This window comes from Bison bison, unplaced genomic scaffold, assembly GCF_000754665.1.
Source record: "Bison bison bison isolate TAMUID 2011002044 unplaced genomic scaffold, Bison_UMD1.0 scf7180017864057, whole genome shotgun sequence".
NCBI classification, from domain to species: domain Eukaryota; kingdom Metazoa; phylum Chordata; class Mammalia; order Artiodactyla; family Bovidae; genus Bison; species Bison bison.
The window spans coordinates 4,128,873-4,147,809 of record NW_011494629.1 but is presented as its reverse complement, the minus strand read 5'-3'; the positions used below and the strand labels follow the sequence as shown (position 1 = coordinate 4,147,809).

The following is an 18,937-nucleotide window of genomic DNA, read 5'->3' as shown; positions in this document are numbered from 1 at the left end:
GGGCGCTGGGACCTGTTCCAGAAAGGGAAGGGGGCGCTGGGAAGAGTTGACCGAAGTTAAGGGTCCCAGTGGCTGAGGAAGGTGGGAAAAAGGACAGGGTGGGGGGAGTGTCACGCCCCTTCTGGCCTTTCCCAGTCCCTTCTGGGAGCGAAGGAGAGTGCCGGCTTGGAGTAGGGGGTTTCTGAACGGTGGGACTGAGCCTTTACAAGTTGGGCAAAGTTGAGGGATATTTCTTGGGTGGTGTATGAGGGCGAACACTGGGTTCGCTGCCCCAGGGCTCTCAGATCTAAAACTAGCAGGGACCTTCTCCATCCTCCAGCCCAACCTCTGCAAGATTCGCGTCGGGAGGCGAAAAGAAGCGTCGTGGGAAGGAGGGAGGGGAGCGCCTCTTAGGGAGAATGGAGGAGGGCGCACCCGGCCGCTGGGGGTGGCGGCGAGAACTCGGGGTGTGTGAAAGGATCGCTGGGGTGAGGAGCTAGGGCCTCTGTGATGGAGGGAAGGCCTGGGTGACCGCGGGGGTGGGCTGTGACGTCAGAGCCGCGAGCAGAATGCGGCGGGGGTTGACGCGGGGTCCCCGGCGCCTTCCAAGCTCTGTGCCTTCACCCATCCACCTCCCTTACGGTGGCTTACAACAGTCATCCCGCACGGGTTTTTCAATACATCAAGTAGTGTTGATGGCTTGTGTAACTTGCCATTAACTCAGGCTGCTTTAAGAAAAGCGGTTTTAACCTTTTCAACAAGAATATTCAAAGTTCCCCACTCCCTGCTTAGCCAGAATGGCCAGTGCAAAGCTTGGTGTACTCCTGACTGCACCTAGGCATGGATGGTGCTTAAGAGTCGTTTCCCACCTGAACTGCTTCAGTGGTAAAGCCTCCAAGATTCCACCTGTGTTTCCTCTGTTTTCCAAAAATAAAATAGTGGTCCTAAGGTTTCCGAAAAAAGTTTTCAGATGCATGATTCGACCACGCCAGCCAGTGTTTGGCAGTGTATTCAACTTGGCTTTACTGGCTTGTTCCTTGCTTGATAAAAATTGTCAGCCCAGTCCTGAGAGAATAATTCCTGACTTGATTGTTGGGGCCTTGACTTCTGCAGCTAGGTAATGTTTACCTTTATCTGCGCAAAGTTCAATCCAGCAATATCTCTTGAGCATCAGAAAATTAAGTTATTATAATATTGACAATTATTTTAAATGCTGTTGGGATATCCCAAGATTTCTTGATAGGCAATTACATATATGAGCCTATTTAAACAGTGAGTGAGACTTGAGATATATTGTATATTTTGTATATGTTCTATTTTTCTCTTAAATCTATTTAGATAAATATCATAGTAATAAAAGAATTGGACAGGCTAAGCTATTTTTTAGGAAGTGAAAATATGTATTGTCTTTTAGTGAGAAACGGAATTTAGTTTTCTGTTAATGTATTGCTTTTTAACCTTTTTACTAGTAAAATTGTCATGCATTTTGTTGTATTTTAAACAATTCAGAAGTGTATGAAGTAAAGTGAAAATCCATACTTTTCTTACTGTTAACACTTTGTATTTACACATATAAACTCAGTTGCACCCTGCATTTAGCATAATAAATAAACTTAGCATTATAATGTAGTATGCTAATAACTTTTTCTGTCAATTGTTTATAATCCAGGTCATCTGGTTTTTGAGATCTGTATTAAAGAATTTTAGTTAATTTTGTAGTTAGAATGGAAGTTTTGTAGTTCTAGTTCTTTTTCAAGTGTGTTATTTCAGGAGCAAACAGGTCATTAATTTCCATTTGTGCAGTTACTATACTGAATTTATCTGTAATGGGTGTTAGAGAGCTTCCCTCTTAAGGTTTTGTAACCCTAATTGATATGGACTGTACTTCTCTAACACTCAAGTTTTTAAAGTTTATTTGGCTATTAAAAGTGAATACTTAGTGTAGACAAGAGTCAAAGTCAAAACAAGTTTGACATATAACAGAAACATTAATCACAAAAGAATGTGAAAATCATAAGATTTTCCCATAGAAATAGATTTTTAATATCCTTCACTATTTGACAATATAGACCCTTACTCAAAAAATGTATTCTTTAAGTCTTCAGAGGCTGTTTCAGCTTTGCTTTTCCTGGCCTTTCAGAAATTCTCCAAGTCAAAGCTCAACTTTATTTCAGGGAAATTGCACTGTAAATTTTACAGTATTCTGTCTCTTTATGTGGGCTGGGGTTAGATCAGTGATCAAACTGCATATGCCAGCCTTTTATTTCGAAAGGGCTAGTAAAATTCAGTGTTTGCATTATCCACTTGGAGCTGCTGATCCAGCACAGAACGACTAGCTTCAGTTGCAGTCCTGATCTCTTAGTAGTAAGTTGTGGGAAAAACTGGACCTCTATTATCTTTGTTTTTTGGATTTTGGAAAGAAAATGAAATGTTTGCAGGGTATTGATAATTATTCTAATAAATTGCCAGGTCATATTTAATGCTTTTCAGCTTATACACAGAAGCTTTGGAAGATGCTGTAGTATAAAGTATGTAGCAAATGTCATTTTAAGTTTTGAATGATGAATTCCAAGTTTAATTGATACAGTTTTAAAAATAACTGAAAACTGGAAGGTGGAAATAAGCTCTTAAGTGTGGTTAAGTGGAGATATTTAGTATAAGTTATAGGTTATGGATAGGAAATTTGAAACTGTATTAAAATAACTTTTTACATTGAGGGGAAAGTATTATTACTGTTGAGGTACTTGCTGATGGCTATTATGTCATAGTCTATTACAGTTTTCAACTTGTTAGTTAACTTTCATAATAACATTTTTGCCTTACATTTTAAATGCCTCTTCCAAATTTGATATCTCTTAGTAACGTGTGCCCTTGGATATGGCTTTGCGTACTCCTGGACAGCTGGGTATGAGTGTTAGTCTCTGTTTTGTTTCTGAAATAAAAGCATAATGCTTTATTTATGATAACATCTTTCCTGTATCCTAAACATGTCACAAGTTTAGATTGTGGCTTCAGGATTCAAATCATATTTGAGCATTTCCTAGGTTAATGGGACATTAACTTAAGATTGAACTTAGGTCTGTTGTGTAACATTTCACATTTCAAGTAATTAACTAACAAGTAATAAATTGTACAGTTTTGTGTTAGTGATGTTGCAAACATGATTTTTGCTTTAAAATGAGATCAGTAAGCTATTGAAACTAGGTTAATATTTACATGTGCCTTCTTTATAAACTTTTGATAGAAAATATTAAATGGGAAAATAGAATACAGGTAAACATATATTCCTTAAGAGTCATGAGTATCTCCTAAGTAAGAAAGGAACCCAGTAGTTTAAATAATACCCATTAATGGAAATACATTTAATATATTTTTACAACCATACAATGAATGTGAACAGTGACTTATACCAAGAAAAATTGAAGCTACTAAAATAAAAGTTATATATAATATTTGAGATGGAGACCTACTAAATGTATACAAGGGAAGAATAAACATATTTTTGGAAGATTATTTAAGAAGTAACAATGTTCTTCATAATACATTGATTTTACCAAATAATAGATGCCTTAAGACATAGACTCTGCTGAAAATTTTTAAAGTGTCAAAACTGAGAAGGGTAAAGGGAGAATAGAGATGACTGGAGTGGCCCCAGCCCCAGGCTCCTCAGTGCCGGCCTCTCCATGGACAGGAGATACCCCTTCAAATGCTGGCCGGCCCTTACATGAGTTGGCAAATACCAACTTGGCCTCATATTTGAGAAGTGTGATTATGAATATATAAACCCCATCAAAGAACAGGAAAATCTGTTTTCAAATGAGAATAATTATAATGGTACAAACTATTTAAAAATGAAAAGTGTATTAGGTAATGAATGATAAACTATAGGTGGGATTCCAAACACAGGATATTTGTCTTTTACTTTTCTGGAAAGACCTTAACTACCATGTTTTGATAAAGCTGCTCTTGTGAAATGTAGTTGATATATATCTTCAGTAGCTATCACAAAGTCATTGTGAGACACTTAATTGTAGGTTAGTTGCTATAGTTTATCTTATCATATTTTCTAGGACATAAGGGAAAGCATATGCTTCAATGGTAATGTCAAAGTTTTATTAAAAGACAACTCTGGGCAGTAGTAATATCAGCAACTTTTTTTCTCTCTAAAGTTTTTCAAACTTCCCAAATATTCCTATGACATTGATTTCTAGAAAAGTGAAATTTAAAAGTACCTGTAATAATGTGCTGCTGCCGACTTTGGTTCTAGTTCTTCCCTTTGATTTCTCCCTCTCAGGCCAGAAGCGAACTCTCAGAAGAGGGGAGCCGCAAGGATGGAGTGATAGCCGAGGGACAGAGGTGACGCTTGATAGAGCAGAGCGGAGATCCTACAGGGAATATCGACCCTATGACACCGAGAGACAGGCGGATTTTCCACCTGAGAAGTTTACAGATGAAAAGTAGGTACTGCAGACCTCAGCTTGGAGGGTTGGAGGAACCAGAAGGATTTTCAGAGGACTATGAGCCTTTGCAAACTTTTGGTGGTGCCAGTCCTGGGAATAGTTTGCCAATCTAAGTAACAAGTCATACGGCTTTAGGTAACACATGAAGGATCTCCCATTGGTTCAGGAAATGATTACAAAATAAAAAGTGGATAATTTTTTGATAACTTTGAAAGACATTCTTATAACAAACTCTACAGGAGTATGCTAAATTTTCTTTTGAAGTTTAGCCCAGAGGTATAATTATGTTCTTGATTTAGTAGAACTAATTTGGACCACTAATGAATTTAAACAAATTTATGATGAAATTTGACCAAAAAACTGATAGAATGTGTAATGCCAGTTTAAGGCTTCCATGCCTTCTCTAGAGAGTGCTCTGACCTGGAAGATGGTCTCAGGCTGATATAGTCTGAGTAACGTGGCAGTATGTGGGCTATCATACCCACCTGAACGCAGGAAGCAGTTCTTAATGTCTTATGCTTAGTATTAACAGGATGGATACTTGCTGCCTCAAGTTTTTAATTATTAAACCTACATAGCACTGGATTTAGGTTAAAACAAAACTACTTGTGAATCACATTTAAAGGAATAGAAAGTTTAAAAAGCTAAAAGAGACTAGAATAATGTACAGTTTAATGTCAAGCGATCTGTTGTTCCCAAAGTCTTTTAACTTCTTGACTATGTATTTCATTACACATTCAAAACAGAGATGGTATATCTGCCACCATGTTAGAGGATGAAGGCAAGAGAAAGGTTTAATTCTGCTTTTTGGGGGTGATTAGTTCAAATTAGCTATGCAACCACTATATTCTGCTTGCTTACAGAAAGCCTTCTAGATCAGAGCTGCTTATTGGGGAAGCATTTGTGTATTTCCCCCCTACTTCAGGGATTTATTCTGTGGAAATAAATTATAAGTCAAGTTTCCAGCTTTTTTAGTAGCAAAATTATGAGTTTTTTTTAAAGGATAAGTCTTTATATATTAACATGAAAAAAATGCCTTATTGAGGGATGATTTACAGAAAGTTGCAAGAATTGTATAAGAAATCCCCGTATATCCTCGTCCAGATTCTCCAAAAACTTTTTACCACCTTTTCTTTATCATACTCCTCCCTTCCTCTCTCCTTCTCTTTCTCCTTTTCTCTCTCTGTTACACACACACACACACACACACACACACACATCTTTTTTCTTTGGTTTTTGAGAGTAAGATGCAGGAATGTTTCCTAAAAACATGGTTCAGTTATCAAACTCATTAACATTGCTGCAATATTTATTATCTAATTATCTGAATCATGTAATCTATAGACTACTCAAACTGTACCAATTGTCCTATTAATATCCCTTTCAGTTCAGTTCAGTCACTCAGTCATGTCTGACTCTTTGCAACCCCATGAGTTCACCCAAACCCATGTCCATCGAGTCGGTGATGCCATCCAGCCATCTCATCCTCTGTCGTCCCCTTCTCCTCCTGCCCCCAATCCCTCCCAGCATCAGGGTCTTTTCCAATGAGTCAACTCTTCGCATGAGGTGGCCAAAGTTTTGGAGTTTCAGCTTCTTCACAGTCCAACTCTCACATCCATACATGACCACTGGAAAAACCATAGCCTTGACTAAATGAACCCTTGTTGGCAAAGTAATGTCTCTGCTTTTTAATATGCTAGCAAAAGGAAAAAATCAGTTCAGAGTCCAGGAATGTGCATTACATTTACTTATTTATTTATTTAGGCTGCTTTGGGTCTTTGTTGTGGTACACGGGGGCTTCTCTCATTGGGGCACACGGGCTTCTCATTGCAGAGCATGGGCTCTAGAGTGTACTGGCTCTCCAGCTGGGCTTAGTTGCCCCATGGCTTAGTTCCCCCTGACCAGGGATTGAACCCACGTCCCCGGCATTAGAAGGCAAATTCTTAACCACTGTATCGCCAGCGAGGTTCCATGTATTGCATTTAGTCTTAAGACAGCTCTTTAGTTTTTCATTTATTTATGGAGTTGACATTTTTGAAGAACATGAACCAGTTATTCTGTAGAACAGTCCAGAGCTGATTTTGCCTGCTGTTTCCTCATGAGACAAGGTCCTGCATTTTGGCAGGGATACAGTAGAAGTGTGATGGCTGTGTCCTTCCGTGTATCATATTAGCAATATGTAGGAAATGTTTACTTTCAAGGAAATTTGAAAATATATTTTGTGAAGTCTTGTACTATCAGAAAAGATAATTTTCCTCTTTTCTTAAAAAATACTTTTCATTTGATAAACAGCCATAAGATCTTTAATGAAAATAATTTTATAGTCACTTTAGAAAATTCAGAAAATGAATAAAATTAAAAAAAAAATTTAAACCACTCTTTTACCATTTGAGGTGACTACGGTTTAACCTCTTCACCAGTGCATATACACTGAGTACTATATATTCTTTCTTTTCCACTTGACAAGTAGAAGTCATTAATGATGATGTCATGGACAGTGTTGGTGAGCATTTCTAATGGTTCTGTTATGATCTTTTGTTTGGAGTATTATAATGTAATTATTCCATTAGCGTTGGATCTTTGCTCAGCTTTTTGCTTCATGAATAATACTCAGTGAGCAGCCTTTTACACATACAAGGCCTTTCCTAGATGTAGTTCTTAAAGTAGGAATCCCAATTAGGGTCTTAAAGCAGTGGTTCTCCACTGTGTATCATGTATCCAAATCTGGGACCCAGTTGGTACTTCAGTATGAGGTTGGATTGGTACCTGTAGTGTGAAACAAACAAAAATTGGAGGGGACTATTAATCAGATCAGATGAGATCAGTCACTCAGTCGTGTCCGACTCTTTGCGACCCCATGAATCGCAGCACGCCAGGCCTCCCTGTCCATCACCAACTCCATAATGATAAATCACCACGCTAGTAACATGTCAGTTTATTCTGTTGCTGTTAATAGTAATCTATAGGAGCATTTCTCATAGCACTTTCTATAGACTTCAGTACGATAAAATTTGATCTTTGTTTATTTGATATCTATATATGTTTATTGGGCATGTTTATTGTATATAGGATTTCGATAATCTTAACAGACTACTTAATTCATTCCTCTCAATTTATGGATAAGGATATGCCCAGAGTTTTAGTGGCATGGATTTTTATCCCCCTAGAGCAGAACATAGTTTTCACATAGAAGCAATAGCCATGGATGGTGCTGCAAGTAACTGTCGTGTGGGTTACGTACAGAGATCAGCCGTGTCACTTGTATATATTCTGGGAATGCAGCTACTGTTTTTAATGCAGTAAGAATTTTTCTTTATTCTCCAAATGATGAACTCTTAAGTACACTCTTAGAACAGACTGTTAGGAAATTAGTCTGGATAATTATTCTGACTCCATACAGTTTGATTCTTTCTTTGGCTCTTTCTGCAGTTTACGTCTGGTCATTTAAAGTCAGCTCCAGTCCTAAAAGAATCACTTACTCAGAAGTCTAAATTTTTTTTCTTCCTCACCAGGAAGAATTTTTAAAACTTGTTCAGTTCAGTTCAGTTGCTCAGTCATGTCCCACTCTTTGCGACCCCATGGACTACAGCATGCCAGGCTTCCCTGTCCATCACCAACTCCTGGAGCCTTAAAACTTGTAGTAAAATGATAAAGAATCTGCCTGCCAATGTGGGAGATGCAAGAGATGCAGGTTCGATCCCTGGGTCAGAAAGATCCCTTGGAGTAGGAAATGGCAACCCACTCCAGTATTCTTGCCTGGAAAATGCCATGGACAGAGGAGTCTGGTGGGCTACAGTCCATGTGGTTGCAAAGAGTTGGACACAACTGAACATGCACACATGATGATGCATCACATGTTTTAAGTGTACAGTGCAGGGACATTAAATACATTCTAATTGTTGTGCAATCATCACCACTATCCATCTCCAGAAAATTTTTCATCTTCCCAAGTTATACCCATTAAACATTAACTCCCAATTTCTCCCTCCATAAACTTCATTCCCTTTACCTGTAAAACCTGTACTCATGTCTACTTATTGGAACTACGGTAAGAGAGTAGATTACAGGGATGTAATAGATGGAGAAACTGGAAACAGCGAGAGACTTTATTTTTTTTGGCTCCAAAATCACTGCAGATGGTGACTGCCGCCATGAAATTAAAAGACACTTACTCCTTGGAAGCAAAGTTATGACCAACCTAGACAGCATATTAAAAAGCAGAGACATTACTTTGCTGACAAAGGTCCATCTAGTCAAGGCTATGGTTTTTCCAGTAGTCATGTATGGATGTGAGAGTTGGACTATAAAGAAAGCTGAGCACTGAAGAATTGATGCTTTTGACCTGTGGTGTTGGAAAAGACTCTTGAGAGTCCCTTGGACTGCGAGGAGATCCAACTAGTCCATCCTAAAGGAGATTAGTCCTGAGTGTTCATTGGAAGGACTGATGTTGAAGCTGAAACTCCAATACTTTGGCCACCTGATGCGAAGAGATGACTCATTTGAAAAGATGCTTTTCCTGATGCTGGTAAAGACTGAGGGGAGGAGGAGAAGGGGACGACAGAGGATGAGATGGTTGGATGGCATCACCAACTCAATTGACATGAGTTTGGGTGAACTCCGGGAGTTGGTGATGGACAGGGAGGCCTGGCATGCTGCAGTCTATGGGGTCACAAAGAGTCAGACACGACTGAGTGATTGAACTGAATTGAACTGAAAAGTGGGATGGGACGGTTGGCCCAGTGCAATATTGTTTTCTTTTTGCTTGTATGTCACGATAAAGCTTCCTAAGTGGAGTCGAGGATTCCTCAATGCTTACCAATCTATAAAAAAATAGAGGATATCTTTTATAAGAAGGGAATTATAAGGAAGCACTTGAGAATACTTTTAATTGGGATGGGGTAGAGGTGGGGTAAACCTGTGGGATAAAGAAAAATTATTTAAGGGATTAAAATAAACCAGACCACAAAGCTGTTTTGGGGACCAGTTTCAGTTACTATCATATTTTTAATGAATTTGTTATTTTATCAGTATCTGATCTAGATTTCATGTACATTTAAACCTAATTTTTACTCGCATTATTTTCCACATATGGTTTTATGCTCCATTTCCTCTCAGTTTTTAGGTAGACTCCTTTTACGGCCCTGTCGAGCTTCCCGGTTAAGAACTTACTGTTACTTTTCATTTATTATTGTTTTAGAACTCTGCTTTAGATATTTACTGTAATGTGGAATCATATTCTACAATAGTCTCCATTTAAAATTTTGGTTTTGGTCAGAGGAGGTGGGAGACAGAAAAAGCCAACTTGGGAAACTGATTTAGGGTGATGTTTCTTGAAAGAGACTGGCATAAAGTTAATGATCAGTGCTTCTGTATTTTTTCATCTTTTTGAGTAAGGAGAATTGTGAATTTTGTGTGTTTTTATCCACGATCTATAGTAGCTTTTTAAGGTAACATTTTCAGCCCTAAAAGTAGACTGAAATACATCTCCAGTTCTGGTGTTTGAGCCACTAATGTCACTAGATTTCAATAAGTAATTTGTTGCTTTCAATGTTTTTCAAAGTCTTGACAAATTAAAAATATATATAATTTATCTTATTAACGTAAGGTTTAACAATGAAAAAGATGAGATTCTTCCTGCAGAAGCTTTGAGTCTAATGGAGGAGAAACAAGTTCCTATAAAGAGTGACTGTGACCCGGTGGCAGCCAAGAGCAGAGTGAGGAGAAGCGCACAGTCAGGCCCTGGATCCAGGGGGTGTGGCGGGGGAAGAGTGAGAAAAGGCAGATTCTTTGGATACTTCTGTGATGTGAGTTAGGGACCATAGGGGGAGCACAACACTAATCCCTTGGTTAGTGTTGGTCATGTATCTTCAGGGACATGAGGTGACACGGAGAAATGTCCAGGAAGTAACTGTCTTTATGACCTGGAATCAGAGAGACCCCCAAATGAGAGACACAGGGGCACATGAAAGGGTCACATACCAATAGCATAGAGATGAGGATGGTGTGTGCAGGAGTGGGGAGGCGGGAATGCTGATATTCTTAGACAGATGGGTGGGTATCCAGAAGAAGGGTATCCAAGACATGTTCCTTAAAAAGACAAGGTATGGAACCTTTCTTTTTTTTTTTAATTTTATTTTATTTTTAAACTTTACAATATTGTATTGGTTTTGCCAAATATCGAAATGAATCCGCCACAGGTATACATGTGTTCCCCATCCTGAACCCTCCTCCCTCCTTTCTTTATATGTGACTGCAGTCCCTGGCTCCAAGAAGTCGAATTGGGTACCCAAGAAACAGGATGAGTACCTTGTGAATGTTTGGATGTTACCTATTGCAAAAAGAACTTTTTAAGGACAAACAGGGAAAGGGAAGCCAGAAAGAGCAGAGGAAAACTAGTGGTTGGCAGTATCAAATGATGCATAGGGGTCAAATGACCTAGAGACAGAAGTGGCTACTGGATTTAACAAGGACATCATCTTCAGCTATTTTCCTCATCTGTGGGCACTAGTTATAATGAATAAACTGTATGCCAAGAGCACAAACAGTGTCAAAGGTGGTATGTGCTCAGTAAAATTTAATTATTAATTTATTATTCAAGCCACAACATATGTTCTTTCCAACATACTATAGCCATAATGAACTTCTAGAATTTTTTTTTCCTCAAAAAAAAAAAAAAGCCTTAGCTCTTTAATTCAGTTCACCACTTTTTATGGTACTCATTTCTTCCTAGACCAATTGACAGGTTTGATCGAGACAGACCACTGCGAGGACGTGGAGGCCCAAGAGGGGGCATGCGAAGCAGAGGCAGAGGTGGTCCTGGGAACAGAACTTTTGACGGTTTTGACCAGAGAGGGAAACGAGAATTTGAGAGATACGGTGGGAATGATAAAATGTAAGTTTCTTTGTAATGCTATTGTCTCTTTAAGATCTTGATGTAATATATGGTGTGAATCTGTTGTATGTTAATATTTAGTTGACTTTATATTAGTATGCAATTATTCCTGAGGGAGCTGATCCTGGGACAGCTTTCTGATCAACTTTTCTAATTTGGAGATTGACTGGAGACAGGTTTCTAGTTTAAGGGAATACTTTTTCTTTGTCTAGAGCAAGCAAAACTGAAGACAACATGGGAGGATATGGAGTTCGCACCTGGGGATCAGGTAAAGATACCAGGTATGGTGCAAATATGTATCTTCTGTGAACCTGCAATTAAGTGGAAATATCTGGACCTTTATTTGCCTGTCTTGAAGATTATGTCCTCTGTGGTATGCTTGTGGTGTCTTTATACTTGTGTGCTTTATATAGAAATTGAATTTAAGCTTTTGTTTCATGAGATAACTTTTAAAAACAGGTTTGCTATGTTGTAGTTAGCTTTGAAACCACTTTCAAAATTCTTTTGTCTTATTTAGCCAAGTAAATTTGTATATTTGTTCATATCCCAAGCACATGGCACTGTATATTTACCTATGCGTCTGATTGCTTTTTTAAATTACTAGATATTCTATACTTTATTTCTCTGTGACCTTCCAAAGTTTTTATATATATTGTATCTTGATCTTATAAAATTATTTGCAGATCCAAGCTCAATGACAAGTTCCACCTGAGGTTCAAATCTGGCATTTCTCTGAGGTTTTATGGTATCTCAGATTTGAACCGGTTTTGCTATTTAGGGGAGGTACTTAGTTCTGCTGTTTCTGTTATTTCAGGGCTGCAGGGAAATATGAGGAATGAGTTGCCCTAGGATGTGTTGTAGGGCAAGCTTTACACAAGTTTGAAGGCTTGAGGAGATCAAGACTTCCACATTTCTTCTTTTGAAGAATTAAATTTTTTACATAAACTTATTTTTCTTAAATTTTTATCCTTAAAAAGAAATGTATACGATAACAGCAAATATAAAGTTAGATTTACTACCATTGCATATCTGTGTTGTCCTTGAAAAGAAACTTGTTAAATGTTTACAGATCTTTTCATTTTATTTTACTGTGATAATATATTTTTAAAAATATACAAGTACCTTCTGAATCATCTGATTTATCACCTTATTTAATACTACCACCTCATTTCAGTTTGCATTTCAATTTAAAATCATTTTGGCTCCAAATGATTACTTACTCTAAGAGGTAAGTGTTGGCCTTGGAAGAGACCAAAATGTGCTACTAGTAGGTGGTATGTCCCAATGTTACAATGACGCATATCCCAGGGCACTTACTTTAGATTGCTTTGTGAGTTACAAAGTCAAAGCTCTTAGGTGGTAATAATCTGTAATTGAATGTTTTTTTGTAGCATAAGACTTTAAATTCTTATTTAATACACTGAGATTTTGATTTGCCACCATGATATAGTCCAGTCGTGTGCTTAGTCACTCAGTCATGTTCAATTCTTTGCAACCCCATGGACTGTAACCCGCCAGGCCCCTCTGGGTTTCATGAGAATGAAATTTCTTTTGCTAATACTTTTTTAAAAAACAATATTCATATAGGATTAATATCAACATAAAAATTAAGATTATTATGCAGTTAAAATTCAAATTGTTTTTCATTGTGCTCTAATTTCTTTTTTTTTTATTTTTTTATTTTTTTTGTGCTCTAATTTCTAATCTGTAGATTGTATATTTAGATGTGACAGTATATAAATTAATGTTTCAAAGCCTTATTTTTCTGGTAATCTGGTAATTACACCTTTTTGTAATCCTACACATTCCTTTTTATGGAATGTTTCTACTTTCTTGCCATTTTTTAAAGTTTGATAAAGTTTGATATGATAGGCATATTCTTATCTATTTTAAGTCATTTAAGGCTTACACATTGAGAATTTTTATGGTTCCTGTTAATATTTGGAATTTCCTAGGATAATAACAGATTTGAATAGTTGTTCTGGTCCTTTCCAATATGTTTTTAATTTTAGTCCATCAATAAAAACTTGTATTTATCAAATACTTTTACATTTTTGGAAATAATTTATATGGATTAGCAATTAAGAGCATTTTTTTCTCTTTTTATTTTGATGTGGGTTACTTGTATGTACATATTAATTCCTTGAGGGAAAAAGGGCATTAAAGTGTGTTTTTTTCTGTCTTGAATATAGAAGGTCATTGATGTAAACAGATTTGTTTGATTAGACTGGTTCTTGCCGCTTTGCAGTGACACGGACCCGGCTGCCCCCATGGAAGAGACCACAGTGGTGGAGGAGTCCCTGGGCCCTCTGGAGGATGAATCTCCAGCTAAGTGGGTATTTCATTCATTTTCCCCATTGGGTTGTTGGTCTTTTTCTTAAAGATTTATACGAAGTCTTCATAGAACAGGAAGCTCAGCCTTTTATCATGTCACAGAGGATTGGTCTTAATGTGTTAATGAATAATCAAACTAATTAATTCAAATCATCAGCAGCCTGTACTGTAACTAGTTTCTCTCTCTCAGTACCCCTATGTTTTGTCCTTTTATTTTCTTCTGGTCCCTCCTTCCCTGTTTTCTTCATGGAGCTTAGTTCCTTAGTCCATCTCTAGCACCCTTGCCAGTGGGGTCTGTGAGTATCTTGCTAGCAGAATCCACCTCCTGGACAACTGATGGCCATCTGCCATCTCTCTGCTTGCACCCACAGACTGAGTATTGCAAGTCCCTCAGCAGGCTGATGGGAACTCCTGTAAATTCCTGATCACCGCATTTTGAGATGAGCCCTCAACACTGCCCAGCAATGCCCATTTCTTGGATCACTCTTCCCCCCAACCCACTCCAATGACCGGTTCACTTCTTGTCCCCTCAAAGCCCTGACACTGCTTCCCACTTTCTCCTTCTTCTATCCTTCCGACATTCATACCTCCTCTTTTATTTTCTGAGTACAACTTTGCTTCCTATGCCACAGAGAAATTAGAAGCCATCAGATGAGAACCTCACACTCTCCTGGGCTTCTTTCCTCATGGTAAAATAGAGTCTCACCACCAACCTCTTCAGCCTTTGGTTCGTATTTCCTTCTGACTTCACTGAAATCTCAGTTAGCTCTTTCCTTTTCAGACATACTCACCTTCTTCCCGCCAAATCTGGTCTTCCAGTCAGCATTTTATATGTGCTAAGTCTCTCTGGTTTTAAGCCTCTCGTTGCCCCTACATTCTCATCCACCTTCCTTTTCGGGGTTGTGTGCACTCTTTTTTCATTTCTTCCCCTTCACTTCCTCTTCATTTCATCCTCACTTCACTCCAGGCCTGGCTCTGTCCTCACCACTCTTTTGAAACAGTCATCACATGTCTCCAGATCTAACAGATATTTCAGTCTACAACTTTCTTGATCTCTCAGAACATTTGACTTTACAAGCATCAGATCAGATCAGATCAGATCAGATCATAGCACACCAGGCCTCCCTGTCCCTCACCAACTCCTGGAGTTCACTCAGACTCACGTCCATCGAGTCAGTGATGCCATCCAGCCATCTCATCCTCTGTCGTCCCCTTCTCCTCCTGCCCCCAATCCCTCCCAGCATCAGAGTCTTTTCCAATGAGTCAACTCTTCGCATGAGGTGGCCAAAGTACTGGAGTTTCAGCTTTAGCATCATTCCTTCCAAAGAAATCCCAGGGCTGATCTGCTTCAGAATGGACTGGTTGGATCTCCTTGCAGTCCAAGGGACTCTCAAGAGTCTTCTCCAACACCACAGCTCAAAAGCATCAATTCTTCGGCGCTCAGCCTTCTTCACAGTCCAACTCTCACATCCATACCTCAGAGATATTGTGGGTTTGATTCCAAACCACATCATTAAAGCTAATATCACAATAAAGTGAGTCACACAACAGTTTTTGGTTTCCCAGTGCATATAAAAATCATGTTTACACTATAGTGTAGTCTATTAAGTGTACAATAGCATTGTGTCTAAAAAAACCAATGTGCGTACCTTAAGTTAAAAATACTTTATTGCTAAAAGATGCCATCATTGGTGTCTTCAGTGAGTTATAACCTTTTTGCTGGTGGAGGGTCTTGCCTTGATGTTGTTGCTGGTGTTTGATGGAGGTGATGGTTGTTGAAGGTTGGGGTGACTACGCAGTTTCTTAAAATAAGACAACAATGAAGCTTGCCATATTGATTGACTCTTCATTTGAACACTTTGAGGCCATTATAGGGTTATTAGTTGGCCTAATTTCAATATTATTGTGTCTCAGGGAATAGGGAGGCACCAGGAGAGAGATGGAAAGACCAGTTAGTGGAGCAGTCAGAACCACATATAGCAGTTACTCATCATGTTCATTGTCTTATGTGGGTGCAACTGGTGGCATTCCAAGACAATTACAGTAGTGATGTCTGTGGACCTTGGGTCACAGATTACCATGACAAATATAACAGTAATGAAAAGTTGGAAATATTTCGAGAATTACCGAAGTGTGACACAGAGACATCAAGTGAGCAAATACTATTGAGAAAATAGTGCTGCTAGCCTGGGCTGCCACAGATATTTAATATGTTAAAAAGGCAGAATCTGGGAGCTCAACCCAGTGCTCTGTGACAACTTAGAGGGCTGAGATGGCATGGGAGATGGGAGGGGGATTCAGGAGGGAGGGAACATATATATACCTGTGGCTGATTCATGTTGATGTATGGCAGAGGCCAACACAATATTGTAAAGCATTATCCTCCAATTAAAAAAAAATAGAAGGTTTAAAAAAAATAAAATTTTGTGAAAATCAAACAAAAAAGGCAGACTCTGTGAAGCACAATAAAACAAGGTATGCCTGTGTTGATTTCCACTTAACCACAACCATCAGTTCCTCCCTTGCAGGCTCAACCTTGTCTTTCTGCTCTTTTAGAATGTTGAGTTCTTCAGGGCTCTGCCTTAGACCCTCTTCTATGTGTCTGATGTCTGTTTATAATGTCTCATGCACTCCTGCAGCTTGAATTGTCGTTTATCTCCTGACTCCGGAACATATACCTCTGGCTCCAGCCTTCAATATGGATTCTAGGCCCGTGTGTCCATCTTTCTCCTGAACACCTCCCCATCAGCATCCCAAATACACCTCATGCCCACCGTGGCCAGAACTGAGGTCCACAGACCCCATTTTCACTGTGTGCTTAGTCACTCAGTCGTGTTCGACTCTTTGCAACCCCATGGACTGTAGCCTGCCCGGATGCTCTGTCCATGGGGATTCTCCAAGGAAGAATACTGGAGTGGGTTGCCATGCCCTCCTCCAGGGGATCTTCCCAACTCAGGGATAGAACCCGGCTCTCCCTGCAATGCAGGAAGATTTTTTACCGTCTGTGCCACGAGGGAAGTCCCCATTCTCATTAGGTGTTTCGGTCTTTCAGAACAGCATCAGCACTTATCCAGTTGCATAAACCAGAAACCTAGGAGTCATTCTTGAGATTTCCTTCTTCTTGACCTGCTGTCTCTCCAGAATCCAATCTGTCACTCTACCCTGAGGATTTGTACCTTTTTGTATCTGCCATCTCCACTCACCACCTTAGTCTCAGCTACTGCTGTCTGTTCTCTCACCAGAGCTCCTAAGGGGGCTCCCTGTATTCTCAGCTTCTATCAACCTGTTCCACACCAAAGTGGCTTTCACACTGCCATTCTGATCGGCGTGCTCCCACTAAGACCCTACCCCCAGTGGCTTCCTGTCCTTTTTCTGTCCCTTGCCTTGACCTGCGCAGTCCTGCATGGCCTGATCCCCAAAGAGCCCTCAGGTTCAACACGCCTATGCCTTTTCCACATGTTTACCACATGGCCCTTTTTCTTGTTCGCAAGCACCTTTCTCTAGCTCCTAACCATACCTGCCAAAAAGCTTTCACAAGTGCTGTTTTCTTGTTTTTCTATACTTCTCTTCTACAGCCCCGTCACCTATTTATTTAGCTCTTACTCATCCTTCCGCTGTGAAGAGGCAGGGTATCAAGTGGTTAAGAGCAGAGACTCTGGGCCAGTGTTCTGGGTTCAAATCCCAGCTCTGCCATTTACTAGTTTGGGCAAGTTATTTCATCTTTCTGTGCCTCAGTTCTTTTCATCTGTAAAATGAGAATAATAATAGCACCTACATCTGAAGGCTGTCAGAAGGGTTGGTTGGGTGTGCATGAGTTTCATGTGGGGTGGGGCCAGCTATATAAATATCTACTATTATTATTGTTACTTATTAGAAGAGTAAAGTGCTGCAATGATTGATGATTGTGAAAGCTGTTAATTTACTATTCAGAACAACTAAGAAGTGTATTTAATTAAAGAAATAGATTAATAGTCAATATGAATATTTAGACAGTGAGTTAACTAAGGAAATAGATCAACAGTGTATATGAATGTTAAGAAGTGAGTTAACTAGATACCCTCAGAAAAATTGGATCCTCTTGGAGCCAGTAAACCATTATACAAGTTCAGATAATGTAAGGCAGAATAATAGTAAATTATAGCATAATTATAATCTTTAGAATTAATTGAGGTATTCTAGCATTCATAGTGTTAGACAAAATCTTTCATTTAAATCAGTTATTCTGAAAGACAAAATAAATACTTAATGATTCTGGTGGCAGTGTCATTGTCTGCGATATCCTGGTGGAGCTAGTCAGCAAATCTCTCTCTCTCTGCTGACCACGGTGGACAGTGAACATCCATTTAGATTTGCAGGAGCTGCAGTGCACAGCAGCTGTGCTCTAGTTGCTGAGCACACTGAGAAATTCGTGTTTCTGCACTGCCTTGTCAAATTTTAAAATTATTACTACTAACATTTCTAATAATACAATTACAGTTTTTTATAGTTTCAAAATTAGGCTTGTAAATACATCTTAGGATGGAGATGCTCTAGGTCTCAGCTTTGTCTGGATATTGATCAAGCCAGAATGTATATTCAGTGAGACTCTTGGTTTCATACTTCTCGCTGTGCCCAGTTGCGTCTGAATCTTTGCACCCTGCGGACTGTAGACTTCTGCTTCTCTGCCCTTAGAATTTTTCAGGCAAGGATACTGGAGTGTAGTGCCATTTCCTATTCCAGGGGATCTTCCTGACCCAGGAATCAAACCTGCGTCTCTTGGGGTCTCCTGAATTAGCAGGCAGATTCTTTACTACTGTGCTACTTAGTTGGTAAATTTAATGTACCCTCAACATATGCTCGAACCTATGACCCAGAGTACATACATTTTCCTCAAATTGGACACATTTTGTTGACAATTATATGTGTTATGACCTTCCTTCCTTCCTTCCTTGATTCATTACAGAAGTATTATATGTTTCTTGTGTTGTGGTGTGCTAATGTCCGAGGATACCTGTGACAACTAACTGTGTTTCGCTTTAAGAATAAATTGAACATTTACTGAGCATTTTTTGTATGCCAGTAACTGCTCTAAGTGCTTCTACGGTTTAACTCACTTAATCTTTTGCTGCTTGTGAAGGAGAAGGTACTGTTAATTATTCTAATGCTGAGACATATAGGTTAGACAACTTAGTTTTTGTAGGTAGTAGAGCCAGAATTTGAACCAGATCTTGTAGCACAAACATTCATATCCGACTCTTTGAGACTCTGTGGGCTGTAGCGCGCCAGGCTCTTC

The 18,937-nt window shown here is 39.0% G+C and overlaps 1 protein-coding gene across 1 annotated transcript in view; it reads left to right on the top strand.

Annotated features, from left to right (window-relative positions):
• Positions 1 to 18,937, top strand: part of HABP4 (hyaluronan binding protein 4) — a 36,179-nt gene that overhangs the window by 700 nt on the left and 16,542 nt on the right. The window contains 4 exon segments of the mRNA XM_010836012.1: positions 4,274 to 4,436; positions 11,170 to 11,331; positions 11,544 to 11,612; positions 13,580 to 13,663. Coding sequence (XP_010834314.1) covers positions 4,274 to 4,436; positions 11,170 to 11,331; positions 11,544 to 11,612; positions 13,580 to 13,663 — 478 coding nt within the window.